This window comes from Labeo rohita, chromosome 11 (assembly GCF_022985175.1).
Source record: "Labeo rohita strain BAU-BD-2019 chromosome 11, IGBB_LRoh.1.0, whole genome shotgun sequence".
Lineage (NCBI taxonomy): Eukaryota > Metazoa > Chordata > Actinopteri > Cypriniformes > Cyprinidae > Labeo > Labeo rohita.
Genome location: NC_066879.1, coordinates 17,777,240 through 17,795,754, shown reverse-complemented (window position 1 = coordinate 17,795,754; position 18,515 = coordinate 17,777,240). Strand labels below are relative to the sequence as shown.

Sequence of the window (18,515 nt, the reverse complement as noted above, 5' to 3'; positions counted from 1 at the left end):
CATGTTTCTAACACCCACACCCCCCTCCACACACACAGATCGCAGCACCACGCAGCAAATTACCCCTTTAAGAGAGAGACCACGGAGGGTTATTGAGGCGGAACAGTTCATTTCACGCCTGTCCTGCCTCCCCACCCCTCACCCACCGTCCCGGCACCCAAAAAAGCCATAATCAAAGCCATTAATGCTGCGTTCATCAATAGTGATGATCACCCCAGTGATTCAAAACACAGCGGCGAAACAGTCCCGGGGAGTGTCGCAGACTTCTGGACAAAACTGTTAAACATTAACAAGGTTTTCCCATCATATTCTCAAGACACTACAAAATTATTCACTGTAAAGATGCTTAACGCTAATGCATTTGTACAATCTGTTATTTTGTTGCGGCGAGGTGGAAATTTTCAGCGATTGAAAGCAACAAAGGGTGACAGTTGTATGGCTGTTTTTCTCCCTCTTTGTGTAAAAATCAGGTAATTTTGCATAACAAGCTTAATGATCACTCTTAACGATCCTCCTTAATGAACCGGCCTGCTGCCTCATCCCTCCCTTCCTGCTTCCAGCTCTTCAGACAGACACTTTATTGGCCCTGAGCCCCACCCATCGGTCACGCCCACTGAGCAGGATGATGGGAAAAAGTGCAAACATACGCAAAAACGGCAATGAAGAGAGAACACAACTGGCTGGGACATATTACAATGTGTTAATGTGTGTGCGTTTAGGTTGATGAAGATCATTTTGGCTGGGATGCCAGAACAAGTTCATTATTGATGCTTACGGCTGAATCAGGAACAGATTTCCATCCTTAAAAAAGGAATAGTCCACGCAAAAATAAAAATTGTGTCATTATTTACTTATCCTTAAGTCATTTCAAACCCATATGCTGTATTTTTACATGGGTAATTGAAGAATACACTCTTTAAAATAAAGGTGCTTCACGATGCATAGATGCATTTTACATCTGAAGAACCTTTCTGTTTCACAAAAGGTTCTTTGTGGTCAAAGACGGTTCTTCAGATTATGAAAAGGTAAGAAAGAGATGCTTCTTTAAAGAACCTTTGACTGGTTCTTTGTGGAACCAAAAATGGTTCTTCTATGGCATCGCTGTGAAGAACCTTTTAAAGCACCTTTATTTTTTTAGGAGTGTAGATAAACAGTGCTACTGTAACTGAATACATGTAATCTGGATTACATAACCAGATTCAGTTACTTTTTAAAATACTCATAATTAAATTACTTTTCAATTTTTTATTAAATGCTGGCAGTAAATTGTTTAATCTCTCTAATGCATCTTTTCTTTAAAATCTTTTAAATATTTAAAATCTTTTACATTTTTCATTCTGAACCCTACTACTTATATACTTATGTGCAATATTGAATATATTCCCCTTTGTATTTTTATATCAAACTGCTACAAATTTATCCTACCATGTGATAAAAAAAGTAATCTAAAAGTAATTTAGAAACAGATTACTGATTACAAATGACCAAAAATGTGTAATCTAACAGAATGTTATTGACTACACTTTACATCATATAATTTGGAATCACTATTAGATTATAATTCAATTTCAAATTTAAATTCGAATTCAAATTTCATACAACTCATACATTATATTTCATGGTTATATTCCGTTCTGCTAAATTTAATTTACATTTGCATTCAGATCAAAAATGATGTGATGCCAAACTGCAAAAATGTGACGTAATTGTCATGAAGCGTCATTGGTTTTTGTGTTTTGTAATTAACATGGTGTACTAGTTTAAAAAATGCACTATGGAAAATGAGATTTATCAGTAGATAATAAAAAATTAATATTGTCATCATTCATTCACCCTTATGTCATTTCAAACCTGTATGACGTCATATCTTTTATGAAGCACAAAAGATCTTGAAGAATATTTTGAAAAACTAAAATCCACATTTCCCAAAATATGTGATCCTAGACCACAAAATCAGTCATAAGGGTGCATTTTATTAAACTGAAAAGCTGAATAAATGAGCTTTCCACTGATGTATGGTTTGTTAGGATATGACAATATTTGGCCAAGACAACCATTTGAAAATCTAGAATCTGAGGGTGCAAAAAAAAAACTAAATATTGAGGAAATCTCCTTTAAAGTTGTACAAATCAAGTTCAATGATTTGAACAATGCGAATCACTAATCAAAAATGTAAGTTTTGATATATTTATGGTAGGAAATTTACAAAAAAATTTTCATTGAACATTATGCTTATTTAATATCCTAATGTTTTTTGGCATAATTTTTTTTTTTATCATTTTGACCCATACATATTTTTGGCTATTGCTACAAATATACCCGTGCTACTTAAGACTGGTTTTGTGGTCCAGAGTCACATATATTTTTTATGTTCCACAGAAGAACAAAAGTCATATAATTTTGGAATGACATGTGGATAAGTAAATTAATTTTTATTTTTGGGTGGAGTATCTCTTTAAATTTCAGTCTGTTTCTCACATTATGACTTCAGGAGACTTAGCACATGGGTCATATGAACTAGTTTATATTGTCCTTTTTGAAGCTTGACAGACATGGTTATGAACTGAACAGTAAAAAATCAAAGCAAATGCCTTTGACTCAACATGAGCGTGAGTAAACAAAGAGAATTTTCATTTTTGGGTGAATAATTCTGTTAACAAATTATGCAAGGTAAATCAGCCGCATTGGTCTCGGATCAGTGGATAAATACAACACCGGTAATGGCTCTGACTACACTATAGATTTTTTCTGCAGTAGTAGACGCCCTGAGGCTAAAGATAGACCCCAAATCTCATCTTTAGTTAAACAATCAGTGGACTATGTGTAGACAAATTAACTCATTTGTCTTTAATATCTCTATCACTGTATCCTTCACAAACACAGACACCTACACAGACACCTTAGCAGCAATTCTCAAAGCCTGAGTTTCATTCATTTCCGCCGTTTTATAAACAGACTCAGGCTAGTTCAGTTAAAGAGTCACGTACACACATTCTGTGAGGAGGTAATTACGACGATAATATGTGCACTGATGGTGAGAGCTGTGCTCTTATCTCACACCAACACTGAGAGACTTATTAATACTTCAGAGAGAGAGAGAGTGAAGGGTTATCTCAAAACATCCATCACTGTTTTTTCCTTCAACAGAAACCGAGAGGAAATGAAGTGTGTTCTGTAGTATATAACCACCGCATAGTGCATTCAAACAGCAGTAATAGCTACAACACGGGATAGTGGAACAAAGAAACCAAGTGGACTTTATCTGCAACACATCAGCACAGATATGAACTTTCAATAATAAAACATTAATAATGCAATGTGTGCACGTGCCTTTTTTTTTTTCTTTTTTTTTTGACATATTGTTATCAATATTGATTTACTAATGCATAAATATAAACCATCTACAGTACGTCATACCAAAACAGATGTGAATGAATAAATAAAAATTTAAAACATAACGTTATACGTCTGCTATATGTCTAATTTCCCTGATTGTATGTATTTATTTGAATTCTCAAAAGAACATCGTGATTTATTTAAAAAAATTTAAAAACGTAAACCTTTTGTCTCCAAATGCCTTAAATCTCCAAAATTTGAACCCGATGACCAGAAAAGGATTTGAAGCACTCGGTTCATAATATCAGCTGCCACCATGTGGCTAAAGTGTGTAGTGCATCATCAGATGCTCCTTTGTCATTTATAGAGACACACATTCATTCAAATATTCTGTTTGTCAATTCCAGCTAGTCCTACACAGGTGTTTAGATGCAAAAAAACAGATCGGGGGGAAAGAAACTGAGTGTAATGGGCCTTATCCAAAAACTCCCTCTCACACACATCTCAGATTATACACCTGGATGTTGTAAGCCAAAGCCATCTGTATTCTTATGAGCCAAGAAACGGTGTGTGTGCCAATGTAAGCATGTGTGTGTGTGTGAGAGAGAGAGTGAGAGAGGGGGAAATACCTTCTGTAAGAGCTGAGATCCTGAGTATTTTGAAGCTATTGATTTTATTTCACCACCAAACGCTGAAGCCCAGAGTTTCACCCTGTTGGGGGAAGAGCCCATTTAATCACTCAAATTACAACACATTACGCCACCATTACAAGTATTAGCAATACTATAATGATAGATCAAGAGTAAAACAGTTAACGGAAGTTAAAGCAATTACTGAGCACATGAGCATATAAGGAGCATGTGGGTTTGTAGGTTAAATCCACATTTTCTTCTTTATGTTTCTCATTTACTGTACGACAAAAAAGTTCTTAAAAAGCTTATACTGTATTTTCCATCAAACATACATGGAATTTATCATAATGAGCTATTTATATCTGATCTGCCTGTTAAAAATGACTTTTATTGGTGTAATGTAATGTAGTGAGGTTGATTATATCATATTACTGTAAATTATATGTATGGCTTAAATAAAATCAGTTGATTCATCACATGAAGCACATGCACAATTGACAATGTGTTTTTCAATATTTTCTTACATTTAAATATATAAAAATGCATATTTAATAATAAATGCCTCTACAAATTGCACAAACTATAATATTACAATACCACAATAATCATTACAAAATATAGCTGTAACCTGCACTTACTGTATAAATATAGATTAAATGTGACCCTGGACCACAAAACCAGTTATAAGGGTCCATTTTTTAAAACTAATATTTGTACATCATTTGGAAACTGATAGGATAGGACAATATTTGGCCGAGATACAACTATTTGAAAATGTGGAATATGAGGGTGCAAAAAATTAAAATACTGAGAAAATCGCCTTTCAAGTTGTCCAAATGAAGTTTTTAGCAAAGCATATTACTAATCAAAAATTAAGTTTTGATATTATAATAATAGTAGGAAATGTACAAAATATCTTCATGGAACATTATCTGTATTTAATATAAAATAAAATAGATCATTTTGACCCACACAATGTATTTTTGGCTATTGCTACAAATACACACTTGCTACTTAACACTGGTTTTGTGGTCCAGGGTCACAAATGTTCTTAATTATCTTGCAATGATTTGCATACCTTTAAATATAATCAAATGTGCATAAATTTAAAAAAAAACCTTTCATATTAGTTAGATCATTAAAATACAACCAAAGCCAAAATGTGCATAGATTCAATACACATACTATATTTTGCGTGCATTTATATGCAATGTGCATAAATTATGAACGCATCTATTAGAAATATCCAGACTGTTCAAATACAACTAAAGGGTAGTTTTACCCTCTCTTTATTTCTATACACATGCATACTGGTTGGTTTCCTCTGTGCATTGTGCATGCATGCTCTTCTACTCACACTGATAAGGGGATCTCCGGTTGGGACCCCCGCACCTCCAGCGCTGTCCAGAATGCGCTCATCACACACAGGAGGAGGCAGCGCGCATGCATCAGAGGAATTCTCCGGTTCCACTGCATCCTTCCCTAAAAATTTTTTGCGCTGCAACGGAGCCGGCGGCTCGGGCACCCTTTAGAACTCCCCCCTCCTCTCGGTGACTCTCCCCTCGGTTACAAAAACAGCACCGAGCGCCGATTCAGCCGCACATCTGCCCGCCCCAGCGCGCGTTGCTGCCTCCGGAGTTTCAGTCTCTCCGCCCAGCTGTCACACACCCCACGACCTCCTGCTTGTGCTCTTTGACATCGATCCTTGCTTTTTATCCCTGCATTAGAGGAGAACCGATTGAGATTTAAATGCTTGTTTTGTGCACGCAGCAGTTGATATGAGCAAATTAACTCGCGTGCTCTCACTACTGGCGCTGCTGATATTATAATGAACGACACTTTCGGGTCAGTGCATGTACTAAAGGCAGAAGTTTAGGGAGAGGGAAAGCGATTAGAAAGTCTTCGAGACAGTGAGTGTGTAAATCTAGGGAAGGAGCTCCAGTGCGGTTTCCCCATGCGAGCGCGCACACGAGAGAAGCTGATGCGAAACTTTCCCTCGGCCACGCGCATTACTCCGTTTGGAGATGCTTTTGCTCTGGTATCAAGCAGCGATGGAGCATATGGTTAGACATTACGCATTTGACTTTCAAATGAAGGATTTATTAATAACTAAAAAAACACAATAATATTAGTTTCTTATTTTAACATTAGCCTATTATTCATTTTGATATAAGACTAATTTTCATTTTTGCCTGTCTAACAGTAGTGCATGATTCTGCATTTTGGAGTTGAATGGTTTTAAATTTAACCAGGGCTAGTTGTCACAAACTGCTATATCTCAATAACTGAGTCAAAAGTCCAGTCATGTTAATGGTTTCGAACACCTAGTTCAAAATAGCCAAAAGTAGAATAATATTTAGGATTTCTGTCCTCCAAGAGGATTTATATGACTTGTCATATGTGAGCTGGACCACAAAACCAGTCTTAAGTAGCAGGGGTATATTTGTAGCAATAGCCAAAAATACATTGTCTGGGTCAAAATGATCAATTTTTCTTTTATGCCTAAAATCATTAGGATATGTACAGATATTTTGTAAATTTCCTACCATAAATATATTAAAACTTAAGTTTTCATTAGTAATATGCATTAGAACTGCATTTGGACAACTAAAGGCGATTTTCTCAATAATTTGATTTTTTTTGCATCCTCAGATTTTCAAATAGTTGTATCTCGGCCAAATATTGTCCTATCCCAACAACCATACATCAATGGAAAGCTTATTTATTCAGCTTTCAGATAATGTTTAAATCTCAGTTTTAAAAAACAATGACACTTATGACTGGTTTTGTGGTTCAGGGTCACATATATGAAAATATGGATCTGCATGTATCATATTATTCACTTATATACACATTAAAGGAACCGTTCACAAAAAATGAAAATATGCCGACAATTTACACACAATCAGGACACCCAAGATGTAGAGTAGATGAGTTTGTTTCTTTATCAGAACAGATTTTAAGAAATGTTACATTACATCTCTTGCTCACCAATGGATCCTATGCAGTGAATGGGTACCGTCAGAATGAGAGTCCAAACAGCTGATAAAAACATCACAATAATCCACAAGTAACCCACACCACTCCAGTCCATCAATTAACATCTTCTGAAGCAAAAAGCTGCATGTTTGTAAGAAACAAATCCATCATTAAGCTGTTTTAAATTTAAATCATCACTTCATAATAATGCTTCCTTTAGTGAAAAGGTCAATCATTGTTGTCCTCTCACAACAAAATCCACTGACATATGTGAACCTGGACCACAAAACCAGTTGAATTGACATTCATACATAATCTGAAAGCTGAATAAATAAGCTTTTCATTGACACAATGTTTGTTAGGATAGGACAATATTTGGCCGAGATACAACTATTTGAAAATCTGAAATCTGAGGGTGCAAAAAAATCTAAATATTGAGAAAATGTGCAGGGTCACGTATTTGTTTAGAACTGTTTTTACTTGTATACGGTGCTTGATCTGTGCATATTTCTCTCCTGATTCAGACAAGATGACTTTCACTGGAGAATATTATAGACAAAGGATTTTAACTGGAAACAATAATTTGATAGATTTGTTTCTTGCAAACATAGAGCTTTTTACTTCACAAGACATTAACTGGAATTCTACAGTCATGTCCTTTACTTGTAGATTATTGTTTTTATTAGCTCTTTAGACTCTCATTCTGACGGCACCCATTCACTGCTGAGGATCCATTGGTGAGCAAGTGAAAATGCTAAATTTCTCCAAATCTGTTCTGATGAAGAACCAAACTCACCGACATCTTGTATGGCCTGGGGGTGAGTAAATTAGCACATTTTCATTTTTGGGTGAACTATTTATTTAATGAAAACAGCAATATGCACACTGATATACAGAGTAAGTCAGCCAGATGCAGTATAGCTGCTCCTCATCAATAGATGCCATAAAAGAGCAGATAGTACTCAAAGAAAGTAAATGAGTAAGATTTATGACCAGCCACTTCTACAGTACTGACCTCTTGAGCCTGATGCTTAACAATGGCATCCAGGAGTTAATTGCTATTCTCTCATTCTCCTTTTTTGTTCCTCTAATTACCACAAGCACATAAATGATGAGGTGCATCTGTGTGAATGTGTGTGTGGTACGGGCTCTGATGGATCTGTGTGAAATAGGCCTGCGTCTCTGTGCAGTCATGATTAGCTGGTAAATGCATCATACATCACAGACTCAGCTAGAAACAGCAGTGACTGAAGCTGAAGAATACTTACCATACTGTATTAATGCAATGCTGCTACACTCTATGGCATTCATAAAATTCTGTTTAGTAAGTCTATAATAATAATAAAATAAGAAATTAATACTTCATCATTCAGCAAGGATGCAACATATTAATCAAAAGTGACAGTGATTAGATTTATATCACCAAAATCAGATCAAATCAGCATATTAGAATGATTTCAGAAGGATCATGTGACACCGAAGGCTGGAGTAATGATGCTAAAAATTCAGCTTTGCATCACAGGAATAAATTAGTTTTTTTAAAATATATTCAAATAGAAAGTTATTCAAACTGTAATAATATTTCACAGTATTACAGTATCAACCCCCAACATCTGAGTGTGTTCAATTTGTCCTACACTGAAAATTACAACAGTTAAAATGAACCTTTTGTTCACTTGAACAGCTTCTGTCTAAAATTCAAAACGTACATCTATTTTAGGGTTACCTTACAGTACTGTATGTCCACTGGAGCTATAGATGCACATCCAGAAATAGAAGTCTTTGTTCACTGGTGACCTGTCCCTCTTTAATCAGAATGACAAAGACAACAATAAGATTAAGAAATTGTGGGTCTTTCAGGGACAGAAGCAATAGTTTTAACAACTCTTGAAGCAAATCCGTTTAGTCTGTACTGGAGTTCACTCTATTTTAATGCAGGACACCAAACACACAGTAATCTCTGTCTCGCCTTAATGGAAGTTAAAACTCTTAGTGGGTCAAATATAGTACTGGGCAAAGGCACTGAGAGTCACACTGCACAGCTAATCAGAGAAACTCTTACAAAATCTGTTGTAATAAACAGGCCGCTCACGCACCGTCATGAATGGATACAGATGCTTGGGAATAAACAATAATATAACATTATTAAACTTTAATGCATTGATGCAAGGCGAACTGAGGTAAATTAGGTCACTTTTGACATTCTTTTCAAAGCCTAGACTTTGATGCTCTAAAAATAAAAAATTCAATGCAAACAATAACTTTTGGAGCCAAAAGTAGCTTTTGAGCAATTTTTGAGCAATGCAACGTGCACTTTATGATTTCAGTCTACAGAATATGTGCAATGTCTGGCAGAGCAAAATAATAGTAATAATAATAATTAAAATATTTTTTTTTTTCATGAATATTATACTGTACTTACTTTAAGGAATAAAGTTGTATTTTACTGTCTAATAAATGTTAAGTACATTTAAGTTAATTATCAATGAGGAAAATGGAAAAATTCACTTACGAAGCACTTACGAGGTAATATTTAATTCACTGTCCACTGTCCAGATTGTCCACTTGCGCTTGTTGTACTGTATGGTGACAGTAATATATGACAAATCTTTCTCTGCACGATTTGCTGCTGGCTCTTGCTAGCAAGATTGGGCTGTTTAGCATGGACCAGTTTGCCCCTGCTGGTATACACTGGAACTACACCATTAAAAAAGTCAATTAATCAATAAATAAGGGGTCAAAGGTTTGGAATGACTTTTTAATGTTATTAAATAAGTAATTTATGCTCACCAATGCTGTATTATATAAAAATACAGTAAATATAGTGATGCTGTAAAATATTATTACAGTGTAAAATAACTGTCTTTAATTTAAATATATTTTGAATTTATTCCTGTGATGCAAAGCTGAATTTTCAGCATCATTACTCCAGTCTTCAGTGTCACATGATCCTTCAGAAATTATTCTAATATGCTGATTTGCTGTTCACGAAACATTTGCTATTATCAGTGCTGACATTTTTAAATAAAGAACAGTCATTTTAAATTGTAACAATATTTCACAATAGCTCTGTGTCAATCTATTTTCCAAATAAATGCAGCCTTGGTGAGCATAAATGACTCATTAAAAAACATTCAAATTTTAATTATTCCAACTTTTGACTTCAGTCATTCCAAGTCATTCTTCTGCAATCAAGGAAAGAGCTGGATCAGAGATCACACCCAGAAGGACTTATCGTGTCTTAAGTCCGGATCTTCGGGACTTTTCTTCTTACAGCACCTAATCTGAATAAGAACACTTTTTTGTGTGTCGTCGACTTGAGGTTGCAGACAGAAGATGGATGTCGGATGAACCTGAGTGACACAGGAAAGAATATAGCTTGAAACTCACTGGAAAACTACCAAAACTACAAAAGCGAAGGATTTTAGAAAAACCTTTTTTTTATACATCTGTATTTTTAGTTAAGGCTTGAGGGGATGGCCTCTTTCCCAGAATTCCTGAATGACTCGTCTATCCACGATGGCCCTGGTGCGAAGGTGCCCCTGCCTCGGGCAGGATTCATCACGCTGTCCCTCCTCATGGCCGTGTTCTCCATCACAGCTGTCGTGTTGAACGCTACAGTGATAGTCGTCACCCTACGGCACAAACAGCTGCGACAGCCGCTAAATTTTGCCCTGGTCAACCTCGCCGTGGCCGACCTGGGCATCACGTTAACAGGAAGTGTGCCATCTGTGGTGACCAATGCCGTGGGCTACTACATTACGGGACGGGTCGGATGTGTATTGGAGGGATTTTGTGTTGCATTATTTGGTAAGTCTATTCTGGGTTCATTCCACACTTTATAACTTATATATAAGCTGTCAATCAATCAGCCACAGTACATAAACAATACCACTAAACTGAACGAAACTATTTTGCTCATTATTGCTGCTGAAAATGGTCAATTATTGTCATGTTTTGAGCTGTACATATCGGTCAAACCAGGAAAAAGCATTTGGTCAAACCAGGAAAAAACATTTGGAAAACTACAGACTGCAAAAAGTTATAACAAATCAAGAGTGCAAAAAACTGTCTGAGGAACTCTTTCCTTTTTCATACTGGGCAACATACTTAAGACCCATATAGGTCTCAGTTTGAAGCCATTTAATCTACAAAATTTACATAACACGGAAGATGTAAAAAAAAATGAATCAGAAATGAAAATGTAAAAGTTCAGTATATCAAATACATTATTATAATTCAGACATTTTCAATAAAACTTTACGTGTTTGTAAAGTGTTAAACACCAACTTTGCCAGATTAATTTAAAACATGGTGATACCATTCCAATTGGTTTTAAACATTTAATAAAAACTGAAAAAGAAAAAAAAAACAGTCAAGAAATGAAAACATTGTCATTACACACAATGTTACTCCAAACCTATAGGAAAGTAATTCATTTTCAGAACACAAAGACATTTATTGAAACCTGGGAATTTTCTGTCCCTTCATTGACAGTCCATTCACTCTAACCTCCGACGCTCCAAAACAGTTATAAAAAATAAATCCATATATATATAGAGAGAGAGAGAGAGAGAGTTTTTTAATTCAAGTCATCTGATAAGTCATAAATAGAATTTCAATGGAGAGACAGAAATGTCTTAATTTCCTTAAAAATATCATTTGTTTTTCAGAGATGAATGAAGGTCTTATGCGTTTAAAGCAGGGGTGTCGAACTTCTCGAGGGCCAAATCAGCCCTGCAGATTTTAGTTCTAAACCGGTTCCAACACACATACCACCTAGTTTTCAAATAAGCCTGAATGACTTGATTAGCTGGAGGTACTTTTAATTAGGGTTGGAGCTAAATCCTGCAGGGCTGTGGCCGTCCACGATCAGAGTTTGACACCCTTGGTTTAAATCAATACAGTTTTTTTATTTTGGGTGAACTATCCCTTTCCCTATCCCTGGATTAGAGATTGGTTTAGATTAGTTGCATAAATTAATGCACAATGTATTTCTATAATAAGTACGTGTTAAATGTAACATGAGCACTGTAAAATAGAGTGTTACCCATATTTGTTAATATTTACTGCTGTACAAAAGAGAATAACAAGCCAGATATTAACAAACTGATGCTTTATGTCTCACTAACATCACAAGCTTAAGCAAGATATGAACAAGACTACAATATATCTACAGTTTTAAGGGTGTTTCACACTGGGCACGATGGGAAAAAGCGTCGTGAATCGCTGACGAATGCGCTGTCACGCAGAGCGTGAAACCACTGTCTTCTGCTAATTCACGCCTACACGCAACAATGCTTTTTTTCCTCAGATATGCATCTTGCACATGGATTTTTATCATCTGCTGCTCAATATACAGCATTAAATTAAGATAAATAAAGTTCGGTGTTACACCAGAAACACAAACTATCTATAATGTTTACAAGAATACATCCTAAAATATAATTAGAGGTACAATTTGCATCAAGCTACACTTGAACATTCATCTATTTGCTTAAAACCCACTTTAAATTAGGGTGCTTCGTTCAGGATGTTTGAGGCCGAACACCGATTGCTGACCAGTCTTATTAAAGCCTTCTTTTTATCATGTAGAATTATTTACAGTGATGATCCAATCAAGATTTTTTAGACATTTTTTGTGTTATAAACTCACAGTTGCGAGTTTCTCACAATTGCGAGTTTATATCTCACAATTCTGACTTTATAACTCGCAATTGCAAGTTTATTTCTCACAATTCTGAGAAAACAAAAGTCAGAACTGTGAGATAAAAAGTTGCCTTTTTTTTAATTCAGTGGCGGAAACGGGCTTCCATACTTAGGTGGCTCTTTATTTGAGAGGTTTTGCACTCACTGGTTTTGCCTGAATAACTTCTGTAGTTTTAATAAGCATTAATAGATATTTTTATTATAAAGTGAAGACTATATGAAGTTAATTTACATTTGACAACTACTCAAATATAGCTTTTATATCGACCTGAATTAACTTTTTACTTCATCTTTGTGCTATTGTATTTATTTGTGCTGTCCATTTTATTACTTACTGTTCACTTCTCTTTATTAATGTATGAATTTTAAATTAGTCTAGTATTATTATTAGTAGTAGTAGTAAGTAGTAGTAGTAGTTCAAGCATCACTTAGAGATAAGTTTTAACTTACAATCGTTTGTGCTTCATTGGCACTTCAGTGTCAGTTTATAAATCTAAGGTATCCTCGGCCCTGCTAAGTTTAATCATGTAATCATCTGAAATGTCCAGCCACATACTTCAATTACAGTTTATTTCATAGTGTCCATGTCACAGTGTAGGTACATTTATGTACTCAGTAATATTATTTAACAACATTTATTTACTATAGGGTAAAAAGGTTAGTTCACCTCAAAATGAGAACTCTCACCCTCATGATGTTCCAAACCTTGTTCGTCTTCTAAACAGAATGGATGATATTTTTTTTAATGAAATCTGAGAGATTTATGTCCCTCCACTGGAATGAATTTCTTATGGGTTTGTGCTGACATGAGGCTAAGTATGTAATGACCGTTTTTATGGGGTGAACTATACCTTTAGGGTCTGGATTAGAGATTGTGTGTTAATTTATGCAACTAATGTATTTCTATAATAAGTATGTGTAAAATGTAACATGAACACTGTAAAATAAAGTGTTACCCATATTTGTTAATATTTACTGCTGTACAAAAATAACAAGCCAAAAATTAACAAACTGATGCTTTATGTCTCGCTAACATTACAAGCTTGAGCAAGATATGAACACGACTACAATATATCTACAATTTTAAGGGCGTTTCACACTGGGCACGATGCGAAAAAGCGACGTGAATCGCTGACGAATGTGCTTTTACACAGAGCGTGAAACCACTGTCTTCTGCTAATTCACACCTACACGCTAACTTGCGCCGACCAACAATGCCTTTTTCCTCAGATATGTATCTTGTACATGGATTTAACATCTGCTGCTCAATATACAGCATTAAATTAAGATAAAGTTTGGTGTTACACCAGAAACACAAACTATCTATAATGCCTACAAGAATACATCCTAAAATATAATTAGATTATATTTCATGTATTTGCTTAAAACGGGTGCTTCGTTCAGGATTTTTGAGGCAGAACAACGATTGCTGACCAGTCTTATTAAAGCCTTCTTTTTATCATGTAGAATTATTTACAGTGATGATTCAAGACATTTCTGGCCTAAATTTTATTTTTGAAAATGAATTCCCTTCTTAGCTGACTCTTGTGAGAGGGGATTTTTTTTTTTTTATTTGAGGGGTGGAGGGGGCATTGTTTTTTAGACATTTTTCAAAAATATATTTATCTCACCTAAATGTTTGTTCATGCAGTGTATTTTTGGTGACATTGACATTGGTGCAACTGTTGCACAATTTTTCATTTAAAAAGCAGTTATATTGATCAGATCAATAAAATCTATATTCTTTGTTAAAAAGTGACTATTAACCAAAAAAGCAATAATGATGTATTTTAAGTGTGAAAGAATTTTGCCCACATAGATCCCATAAAGGTCCCATATGTTCAAACCTATATGGGACGGACACTGTGAAACACACATGGGACCCACATAAATTGCCCATTTTCAGCCCATGCCCACATGGAATGCATGCTGCCCAGGTATAACCCATATGGGGCCCACATATCAATGTTGGCTGGGTACGGTCCCGCTAGTGTTTTGTTTGTTGTACAACAAACCTGCTCGTTCATAAGCTGCTCCTGTATATTGAGCTTCTTCTTTGCTGACAGGTGACAGGAGACATTTGCAGGGTTTTGTTTCAATGTACTGTAGGTAAATATTCACTCAGTCCAGCGCTCTTTTGTTTTTCTGTGCTTTAAAACAATCTTTCTGAACAAACCGCTCCAAACAAATCAACGTGTAGGAACTGAATGATTCAGACTGAATCGCGAATCGATTCAACGTTTTGGAACCCGCTTGAGTGACTGACACAAAAGAGAACCGATTCAAAAAATTCATTCGCGAATCGTTTTAGTGCATTAGTGTTACTTTTCGTTTTTGTGTTCAATTCTGATATTTAGAAACTCTCATTTTTAGACGCAAACGATTCATTAAGAGATCTGGTTTATATAAGTAATTTATAGAAGTAATTCCAGAAAATATAGCCTAAAATTTTACTGTCATTATTGAATACAACTGAGAATTGAAAATTGTTCATTTAAACAATTACAGATAGTATCTGTAATTGATCAAATGAACAATGTTTGAGTGAACTTCACTCTAAATGAATGTTTCCTCTGTTGACTGCACAGGTATAACAGCGCTGTGCACAGTGGCCCTCATTGCTGTGGAGCGGCTGTTTGTAGTGTGCAAGCCTCTGGGTACCATCACATTCCAGAGCAAGCATGCCGCAGGAGGGTTGGCGATCTCCTGGCTCTGGTCTCTGATCTGGAATACTCCGCCTCTCTTTGGCTGGGGGAGCTACCAGCTGGAGGGAGTGGGCACATCCTGCGGACCCGACTGGCAGAGTCGAGATCTCAAAAATGTGTCTTACATCATCTGTTACTTCTCACTCTGTTTTGCTGTGCCATTCGTCATCATTGTGGTGTCATATTCATGGCTGCTCTACACGCTAAGACAAGTAGGAAATTGCCCTTGTTTACTTTTAGGTTTTTTTTATTTTATTTTATTTTATTTATTACAATATATAGGCCAACTGATCAAATTGAACATTCACTTCACTGGTATGAGATGACTGGATGCTTTCTGTCATAATGGACAATGTTTCCATCTGACTGCAGCTTTTTGAGGTCATTTTTTTTTGGTGTTTCACTAGTTCACTTCATCTATTTGATATCTGCATTTACATCTGCAAGCAGTATTTTATAATTTAATAATTTGCGAATCTGCTACAAAGTTCCGATCTGAATCAAAAGATTCACAAACCTACTCTGATGTTCCGATCTAAATCAAATTTTTTGCAAAACACATGCTCCGAAGTAACATAATTTCACGAATCACTATTCAGATCAGGACTACGGAGCACAGATCGCGTATCATTTGATTTAGATTGAAACTTTGGAGGGGGTTCTTGAATCATTTGATTCAGATTGGAACTTCGGAGCAGATTCGTGAATCAATTCGCAAATTTATGAACTTATGAAATTATGGTTCAGGAGCGCGGATCGCAAATCATTTGATTTCGATCAGAACTTCGGAGTGGGTTTGTGAATCTTTTTGATTCAGATTGGGACTTTGGAGTGGGTTTGTGAATTATTTGATTTGAATCAAAAGTTCTGAGCAGGTTCGTGAATCTTTTGATTCAAATCGGAACTTCGGAGCGGGTTAACGAATCACTTAATTCAGATCGGGACTTCGGAGTGTGTATCACAAATCTTTTGTTATTAAATTTCTTTTCTTTATTGTTATTAAACAGTACAAAACATTAGTCCATTAAGGCAGTGCAGTTCAAAATCAAACCTTGGATGTCCGATTTAAACTTAAAGGAATAGTTGATTCAGAAATAAAAGTGTACGCACCCTCAGGCCAGATTTGGAGTAATTAAGCATTACATCACTTGCTCACCAATGAATCGTCTGGAGTGAATGGGTGCCATCAGAATGATAGTCCAAACAGCTGATAAAAACATCACAATAATCTACAAGTAATTCACACGACTCCAGTCCATCATTTATTGTTTTGTGAAGCAAAAAGCTGTGTTTCTAAGAAACATTTTTAACTTCAAACTGTTGCTTGATAGTGTATAACAGGTTTTGGTAAGAAATATAAAATGTTTGACAATATTTTCACTGACAGGTAGCTAAGGTCGGTGGCTGTGCGGCTGCAAGGGCTGAGTCTAAGGTGGCGTGGATGGTGGTGATGATGGTGTTGGCGTTTCTCGTGAGCTGGCTGCCGTATGCCACTCTGGCTCTAACAGTCGTCTACAACCCTGATGTCCAGTTAGCCGTGCTGGTGAAGGTGGTACCCATATATATGGCCAAGAGCAGCACTGTTTACAACCCCCTGATCTACATATACATGAACAAACAGGTGAGTGAAACAAGCAAGGTCTAATGTAGTATACATTAATATAATGTAGTAAACGTGGGCTGTTTGAACTGTTTGAAAATGTTAACCTTCTTTTCCAGTTCCAGAGGTATGCAATACCACTTCTGATGTGTGGAAGGGACCCCTGGCCTTCAGAGGAGGATGTATCTGATGTCACTCTTGTGACACCATTGAACAAAATCAGCCCAGAATGACGTACCGTATGTTACAGTACAGTCATGTTAGAGCATGATGAACATGGTTTTCTGCTAAAAGTGAGATGGTTTGACGAATGCTGTTTCTTTCCTGTACGTGTTTCTTATTGAAGTTGAGATGGGACATATAGAGTGCTTTGTCCTTTTTAAGGCCAACCACCTTTCATTCACATCACATCTGAGATTCAGTACTTGCTAAAGCTTTTCAGAACCAGCTGGTGTTAGGAGAGGGACATTCTCGTTCTAGACAGCAGTTGATGGGAAAAATGTGCATATACTGTACCTTCCTGAATGAAAGATGAGGCATCAGAAGAAGTGCATTTTTGCTCTTTATTTTATCAACTTTGTCACAAAATCTTGCTAATACTTAGTAACAATGCATTAAAATGATCAAAAGTGACAATGAAGACATCAGAATTGGTGTTTCTTAAGAACCAAATCGGCATATCAGAATGATTAGAAAAGCCTGCTGAAAATGTAGCTTTGCATCACAGGAATAAATTACAATTTAAAATTATTGGGGTTCAAGCGCTTTAAGGCATATTATCACATGAAACAACCCCGTTATAGCTTCCCAAAGAGTAAATTTAAAAAAAAAAAATTTTCAACATTTATTGAAATAGAGAGTCCAAAAAATTGTACAACAGTGTTTTTTTCCAGATTGAGTGAAAAACTCAGGACTAGTTCACAATTTTTTTTTTTTTTCCTACATCTTTTCAATCATTTAACTAATGATTTGATTGACAACAGTGGTTCTAGAGGCAAAGTTGTCCGGAATAAGGAGTTCTGTGATATGAAATGAATATCGTGTGTACACTGTAAAAAAATAGTTGTTTCAACTTAGTAAGTAAGTGTTCGTGCTGCCTTAAAATTTTAAGTTTAGTCAACATGAAATATTACTACATGAAACTGTGGATATTTGAGTTGAGTAAACTTAAAAATTGAAGGCAGCTCGAATACTTACTTTTTTTTAAGTTTTTTTTTTTACAGTGAAAGTGAGTCAAACAGGCCTCCGTTAACCTTGTCTAATAGGTGCTCAAACTTCGGCCAATGGGGGCCGATATGCAAATGTCCTTATAGACACTTGTGGCACTTTGGACCAAGACCGTGCTCAGCGTTTTTCATGTTAATAGGACAAATGGTTGCATAGGTACAGCCATTTTTATGTTTTTTTTCCGTCTTATAGCGCCACCAAGTGGCCAAGCTCCACCATTTTTGAGCTGTGACCTCCGATTGAGCTCTTACATAAGTGTTCTGAGTTTGGCAGAGATACCTCATTCTTTTCAGGAGCTATAGGTATTTTACTAAAAGTGGCCCTGCC

At 35.9% G+C, this 18,515-nt stretch overlaps 2 protein-coding genes across 3 annotated transcripts in view; one reads left to right on the top strand and one right to left on the bottom strand.

Moving 5' to 3' along the window:
* Positions 1–5,877, bottom strand: part of cacna2d3 (calcium channel, voltage dependent, alpha2/delta subunit 3) — a 53,747-nt gene extending 47,870 nt beyond the window's left edge. For both annotated transcript variants that reach the window (XM_051122077.1, XM_051122078.1), the window contains exons 1-2: positions 5,326–5,877; positions 3,966–4,047 (exon numbers count right to left, since the gene is read on the bottom strand). In XM_051122077.1, coding sequence (XP_050978034.1) covers positions 3,966–4,047; positions 5,326–5,444 — 201 coding nt within the window. In that variant the 5' untranslated portion in view covers positions 5,445–5,877. The remainder of the gene's footprint in view (positions 1–3,965; positions 4,048–5,325) is intronic.
* A 4,429-nt stretch (positions 5,878–10,306) lies between these two features.
* Positions 10,307–17,306, top strand: parapinopsinb (parapinopsin b). The gene is made up of 4 exons (XM_051122156.1): positions 10,307–10,757; positions 15,245–15,573; positions 16,749–16,982; positions 17,081–17,306. The coding sequence occupies exons 1-4, from the start codon at positions 10,424–10,426 to the stop codon at positions 17,192–17,194; spliced, it is 1,011 nt and encodes a 336-aa protein (XP_050978113.1). The 5' UTR covers positions 10,307–10,423; the 3' UTR covers positions 17,195–17,306.
* Positions 17,307–18,515: the final 1,209 nt, after the last annotated feature.